Source organism: Aquarana catesbeiana, linkage group LG03, assembly GCF_042186555.1.
Source record: "Aquarana catesbeiana isolate 2022-GZ linkage group LG03, ASM4218655v1, whole genome shotgun sequence".
In the NCBI taxonomy this organism is placed as follows: Eukaryota; Metazoa; Chordata; class Amphibia; order Anura; family Ranidae; genus Aquarana; species Aquarana catesbeiana.
Window position 1 is genome coordinate 276,318,298 of NC_133326.1, and position 7,532 is coordinate 276,325,829.

At 40.5% G+C, this 7,532-nt stretch overlaps 1 protein-coding gene across 4 annotated transcripts in view; it reads left to right on the forward strand.

Annotated features, from left to right (window-relative positions):
• RASSF3 (Ras association domain family member 3) overlaps nucleotides 1-5,293 on the forward strand; it is a 242,160-nt gene extending 236,867 nt beyond the window's left edge. For all 4 annotated transcript variants that reach the window (XM_073620115.1, XM_073620116.1, XM_073620117.1 and 1 more), the window contains one exon: nucleotides 2,609-5,293. In XM_073620115.1, coding sequence (XP_073476216.1) covers nucleotides 2,609-2,758 — 150 coding nt within the window. In that variant the 3' untranslated portion in view covers nucleotides 2,759-5,293. The remainder of the gene's footprint in view (nucleotides 1-2,608) is intronic.
• The last annotated feature ends 2,239 nt before the right edge of the window (nucleotides 5,294-7,532 follow it).

Genomic DNA, 7,532 nt, shown 5'->3' on the forward strand with positions numbered 1-7,532 from the left:
ATAGCAGTTAATTAGGATACTGTGGCTGCATGGACACAGTTTCTGTTCCTAATATGACATCCATATAGATGCACGGCTACAAACTGAGGTCAGATTGAGAGCAGTGACTGTGTTCATGCAACCACTGTGTCCTAATTAAGAGCAATGGCACTGCCTACACAGGGATGCATGGAACAACTTTACTTCCCTGTGGGGGTAACCCCAGCCCTTCACGGGAGTTTGCATGTTATCCTTGTGTCTGCATGGGTTTCCTCCGGTTACTCCGGTTTCCTCCCACACTCCAAAGACATGCTGGTAGGTTAATTGAATCCTGTCTAAATTGTCCCTAGTATGTATGAATGTGAGTTAGGGACCTTAGATTGTAAGTTCCTTGAGGGTCTAGGGACTGATGTGAATGTATATGTAAAGTGCTGCGTAAATTGATGGCGCTATATAAGTACCTGAAATAAATTAATTAATTGCCGTACTACCATGTTGCAGTCATGGGTTTAAATCAGGGGGTGAGTAGGCAGCATATCTCCTGCTCACCACCTGTCAAACTCTGGTCACTTTTCAGGGGAGCAGCTTTGCCTGCTGTACTTGTGAACGAGCTTTTAGTTGCATTTGGCAGCAGCACCCTTAGGGCTCGTTAACATGTAAAGTTGGGTGGTGGTAAAACCCTGCGGTTGAGTTGAGGGTTTACCGCATCCAGGCCCTACCCCCTTTAACTGCTGAGACAGCATCCAAAGGTGTACACATGCCTGAGTAGGAATTGAACCCACTGTTGCTTTTGGTGGGTGCTACCGCCTACCAATTGTGACCCGTTCAGAGAAATGGGGCCACTCTGCAAGCGCCCCACAACTGCATGCTTCTGCAGGGTCCAAGGTGTTGAAGCAGGTTGTGATAAAGCAAAACAACGCTGCCTGCTTTAACACCTTGTTTGCTGTACTGCACAAGGTTGCAGGGAACTTTCTGTGCAGCCTCATTCACTTGAATGGGTCATGCTTGGCAGGTGCTACACCCACCAACCATGACAGTGCTTATAACTCCTGCTGCGACACATGTACATCCCTGGCTATTGCAGCTAAAGGGGCTGCAGTTGGGGAGGGATGGTAAAAACACATCTTAACCATGGGGTTTTACCATCCCCCTCCCCCACACTGCAACTTTAAATGAACCCTTACTGTTCTAAGCCCCCTATAAGGCTGCTTTCACACTGGTGTGCTGCGGTTTACTTGTACCACATTGTATGTGTGCCTTTCTTGGGTTAGCTGCGCTTTGCCATGGACTTCTATTACACCCCACAGGTGTGGTGCACTTTCTGAAAGCACCCCAAAACTCCTGCATTCAGAAAGTGCACCAAATCTGCAGGATATAAATGAAGTCCTATGGCCAAGCGCAGCAAAACTGCAGGAAAGCTTTAGGTACACTGCACCCACAGTGTGGATTAGTTGCCGCACATCAGTGTGAAAGCAGCCATATACTATGCCCAGTTTATTGCTTCACTGCTGCTGGCACCACTCTGGAGACCTCTATCTGGGATAAGAGATGGAATGCAGTTGGTATCACTCTGCATGGGACAGGAGCCAGCACTACAGAGGAGGCATTGACTTATGCAGCTCTTGCTCCATACTACAGCTCCAACTTTACAAGTAGTTCCTCTGCATTTCACTCTGTTTTATGCTCTGGGATGTCGGCTCAGCAAGCCCAGACTGCGATCTACCAGTCACCTGTCCCTAATCTACAGGTTGCTGAACCCCCCCCCACTGTAGACTGTGCATTGTATTTTTAGATCTATGGCAATGGTTGCAGGGTTTGACATCTGAGATGGAAAGCTGTTCAGATTTTGCCCAGCCTATAGCAAAATGACGGCTGGGCGGTTTCTATTGTTCTGACTGGACGTCATATAATGTCCTTCAGAACAAACCACACATGCGTACCAAGGGGGTGTCCATTTATAGCTGATCAGTGTAAGTAGAAAGTGGCAGTTATCAGCATTCCTCTACTCATGCTGACAGCGCGTGAGTAGCAGAGAGCCGATAAGTGGCTTTCCTCACTCGGTGGATCTGCACTCATAATCAGTGCAGCCCCACCAGTGATGCCTGACAGTGGTGCCCATCGGTGATGCCTATCAGTGCCACCTTATCAGTACATATTGGTGAAGGAGACAAATTACTTTAAAAAAAAGTGTTTCTGTTTTAACATTTTGTAAATGTGTTTTTTGTTTTTTGTGTGGTGTTTTTTTTTTTTTTTTTTTTTTCTTTTTTTTTTTTCCCCATATGATATTAAAAAATAAACTTGGTGGCGATTACCACCAAAGGAGAGCCATTTTGTTTGTGTACAGCATTGCATGGCCGCACTATTGTCATTCAGTGTGACAATGCTGAAAATTGGCCTGGGCAAGGAAAGAAGGTGAAAGTGCCATTAAAATTGTACAAATCTGTAACAAAATGTTGTGATTGATCTAGTTTGGCATATTAATATTAGCTGTTGTCTCCTATCATGAAAGCTAAATATTTTTTAGCACACTCACAGGGCCTTGTCATGTAAATGGGTTTTGTTAATAACATTTCAGAGAGTAACATTCTAAGCCATGTCTGATTGTACGTTTTTGAATTGTTTTTTTCAGTGGGATGCCTTCACAATACCAGAATTGCACAACTTCTTGCGCATCTTAGACAAGGAGGAAGAGGAGCAATTGCAGACCTTAAAGCGGCGCTATTCATCCTACAAAGAGAAATTAGAGGAAGCTTTGAGTGGAGTGCACAAACCTGGCTAAAACCAAGTCAGAGGGAATTTCTATGTTACCGCACGACGGAGCATTGCAGCTCTGTCCAACAGAGACTTACGTGGCAGGGTATATATTCCTGAAAGGATGTCTATCTGAAGTGTCATAAACTGGCCCCAAACCTAGTCTAATGTGGACAAGGATAATGACTTTTACTGAGACTTTATATAAGTTCTCTCTGCACAGGTGGTATTTGCTGCAGACAATCCACAAAACAAAAACATTCATAAATGTTTCTTTTTCATGTAAATTATAAAAGCTTTAATCTGTTAAGATAAGATTGTGTTAAAACATGTCAAGAGCTGTTATTTATGTGAAGAAAATATTTCAATGGCGATTGCTTACTGGGGCAACTGTTTTAGAGTTTGGCCAATTCAGGCACGCACTCGACACCTGAAGATTCAAAAGAATTAATGAAGGTTGTTGGAGAATCCAGCTTCGAGGCTTAATAGCAAGTGATAAAATGGGAGGTGGAGATGAGGGAAGAGATGGGGACTTTCTGAGAAAGTTTAGGATGTTTTGATTCGGCGGAAGTAGTGATGGACGATAAGGATGCTGCCCACCGCTGTGGGGTAGAGGAGTAACTATGCAGTCAGCACAACATGTTACAATCAAGTTTGCGTGTATTGTGTAGATATACATATATTAAGCTGCTACAAAGGAAGATAATATATATACAAATTAAGGCTGTCTGCCATGGGAAGTCAACAGTTCACGTTCAGCTGCTTTATAAAGTATATTTCATGACGTTGGAGAGATTTCACCAAAACTGTTGGTTCTTTGTATGTAGTAAGAACGGTAGAGGGATGTTGTAGGTTTTCAGTTAAGAGATTTTTTTTTTTTTTTTTTGGCAATCTTATTTTTATTATAAGTTAACCGCCACGTATGAGGATAGCTCTAGATGTGGAATGGTTTCCATTCCTACGGAAGTGTGGAGGATACTGGTAGATGTAAAGTGTTTGTTTTTTTTTTTAATATAACCAGTACATGGGCACAGATGCAGAGGATGAAAGTGATAAGCAAAGCTCTTGGCGAGGATTGTACAGTGTGTTTTGCAGCAATGAAACACTTGGTATGATATTATTGCATGAAAATGCATGTGGTAAGAAAACCAAAGAACAAGCAAGGTGGTGTTACTTTTTTTTTTTGTTTTTATTTTACCATTTTAAATTGTGTTTTTATGCTTTTAGTAGTTTTAAGTTGTTTTATAAGAAAACTCTTGACACAGTGGCAATTTTATGTTTACTTTTCACAGCAGGTTGATGTGGTGCGATATAGCATTACTGTTTAAGTATGGATCAAGACTGACTCCTCCTGGCCCAGGCTCTTTAGCATGTTGGCCTTCATCTCTTGTAGCAGATGGCTTGGACTCAGATAAGCTAGGGACACAGTGTTAATGAGGTGTATTTATTTTCCATACGCAGTTAGGTGGTTAAAGGCAGCCTCTGAGGATTAAATGTAAAATCACTAACAAAGAAAAACAAATGTGTCACTAGTATAAAACCCCTTTTTTAGTAAATACAAGCTGCTGCCTAAACAAATAATAAACCCACCTGTAACCACCACAGAAATTAGTTTATATACAGTGCAAGGAGCTGCAGCCAGCATCTGTCTATATACCCAGAATTGTTGGACCTGATCAATATTGGATCTAAAATGGTGGTGTCATGGGTATATGTGAGCTGCAAGCCCCTAACTTAAGCCAAGGGAAATCTTTAGAAGCCCATGTTATGTTTGCAAGTTTTGCAAAAAGTTTGCAAAACTTGCAGAGGATAAAAAGCCTCAGATGGGAACAGTTTTTCAGTTCACTTTTTAAGCTGTCTGCAAAAGAATTTTTGTTAAATTCTCAACTGTGAATGTATTTTTTGTTTACTTGAAATATATACAAAAAAAATGGACATATCCAATAATTTAGATTGAATTTTCATGCAATGTTTTTATGCACTACGTATTGTCATTAATGACAGATTACTGTATTAATTTTTGTCCATGATCAAGTTATTTTTTATTTAATGTTATATACTCCCTGTATAGGGAAGCAGATTAGCTACTCTAAGTGCTCATTTGCATGTCTTTTCCACACCCCTTTTGGATATACTGGGCCTTATTTATCAGTACCAAGTAAGAACCATCTGTTTGTTCAGAAGGAACCTATCAGATTCTTGCTTTCATTTTCAACTTACACTGGAAGAGGGAAAGAAGAATCTGACTGATTGCCATGGACCAAACACAGTTCTTTCACGCACTGATAAACCAGGACCAGTGTATTTCACTGTGTGACTTAAGACCTTCTTACATGATAGAAGCTGACACTGGAACATGTTCTGCACAGCCTGAGAATGAACACACTTGTGTGGATATGTGGAATTTGAGTTAATGAGCTTGAAATTAAAGTCTTAAGTACTTCTGACATAACTGAAATGAAATGAAAGTCTTGCAATGATTCACATTAGATGGTACAAGAAAGTTACATTTAGATTTTGAGATGAATTCAAATCTTTTTAAATAAAGTTACACTATTTATAATTTCTAAAGAAATTTTATTTTTTTCTCACATGAGAATTGACGGTTCTTGAATATATGATGGTGAGTAGCAGCAATGTTTTCCAAAGCTTTGTTTTATTTTAGTTTTTCACTTTGCGCAACCATCAGAAATGTCAGAAAACGACAGCATTTTAAACTGATCTTGGAATTCTTGCTCGTTAAAGTGATTGTAAACCCTTACATATACCCAGTGAAGTGGCTGACCTCAGGCAATACAAAGATTACATAAATCCTTCCACATACGTTGTACCTGTTTATCCACAGACATCTTTCCCCTACATCCATTTAAAGTGCAGAATTTTACAGAAAATCTCTCAGCTCTGAAAAGCAGGGGGCAGAGAGCTGATTGGAGGGAAGGAAAACGCCCCCTTCACACACAGCTGAGGCTGTCAATCATGTACTGTGCCCTCCACTGCCACTTTTTTTTTTTTTTTTTTTTTTCTTGGTCAGGAAAACTCGTCAGTGACTTATGCTTATAGCAGAGGAATGAGGCAGCAGACAGAAATGACCACTTTTAGTGTTTTTCATGTTGTCCCTGTTGGTTATGGATCCCTTCCCTAAGGGCCTCACGTATACCTCTCAAACCATAGTGACTGGTCACCTGACGTCTGTGAATCGCATAGTGTGCATGTGCATTCTAGTATTTAAAGTACAATAAAACATACTTGGGCTGATTTTTTGTTTGTTTTCGCTAGACTTTAGTTTCTAATGGAAGAAAGTAGTTTAATTTTCTTCCACCACAAAATTGTAATTTTTATAGGTTTTGAGCATACTCACAATAGCACTGAAAAACACATTCTGCTACACTTTTTTTTTTTTTTTTTTTTAATCCCCTTTCCAAATCCAAAGCGCATCTTCAGGCTTTCAAGGGCCTTAAGTTACACAGCAGAATTTCTGAATACCAATCACCTTTTTGAATTCCTGAAAAACACCCGCAAAATGCCCATTTTGGAAAACGGACACCCTAAGGCAGGGGTGTGCAATTAATTTTCCCGTTGGGCCACATGAGAAACAGACTGTTGTGAAGGGCTGAACTTTTTTTCTCTCAATATTTAATTTTGGTCATGGGAAGGTCCGTAAGTATGTAAACATATAAAAAACAAACACCTGGCGCTACGAATAATAGGTACAGCTGCTTTTGAAATGGGTCTCTTTCAGATGAATGGTCAGAGGATGGTAAAAACGGGTGGCTGAGCTGCAACAGAGATCATTCTTTTTTTGTACAGAGCTCTGTGTTGTCAACCTAGAGCTCTGGGCTGTAATTGCACATAGCTGATCAGCAGGACAATGACGTATACAATCACAGCGAGTGCCGGCCTGGCGACGTGCATGCGTGCGCCCTAAACCCAGAATCGGGTAGCAAAGTACGGGCTGTCTGTCTGCAGTACATTGCGGGTGGGAGGTCTGCAAGTGGTTAATCTTTTTAACATCAGTAAGATTTCACGAAAACCATGGCCAGTCCCATCAGTCTATCGCTAGATTATTGTTCTGTTTTCAAATGTCGCTTTATGCATTGACCTACTGCCTTAGACTCTGTCTGTCTTGACAGTATGGTCATCTGTTGACTTGGCACCATCCACAGGCAACCTAACTCTTCAATGAGATAAGTTAAATCTAAGGCAGTTTTACTTTGGGCAAAAACAGATGTTTTCCATTCTTTGCAGAGACAGTGCTTAGGAAAAGTCATGGTGTTCTTATGCATCCAAAGAACTAGCAATGAGTGAGGGAACATAGAAAAACAAGGCTGGACCAGCTAAAACTGAACAGGACAGCGAGAGACCAAATCACAGGACAAGTTGTAGTGGCCCTAAACTACCACTAGATGTCAGCATACAACAGAACAATAGTAACCTGATTATGATAGAACAGTTGTTGAAGGGATTGACCATGGTTTTATTGTAATCTGTTTGAAGGAAGAGGAGATAGTCTTGTATGATTACAATAAAGTAAATGTATGAATATAATGCTCTCTGAAATATCATCGATGCCAACATCCTTTAACCCCTTTGCTTAAAAAATAATTTTAGGCCTGAATAATCGTTAAAACCCCCGATCATATATTTTTAAAAAGTATGTGCGCAAATGTTTATAAAACCATATACAGGGGGTCCCCGGGTTACAAACAAGTTAGGGACTGTAGGTTTGTTCTTAAGTTGAATCTGTTTGTAAGTCGGAACAGGTACATTTTTTTAAGTGTAGCTCCAGCCAAAAAAACTATTTT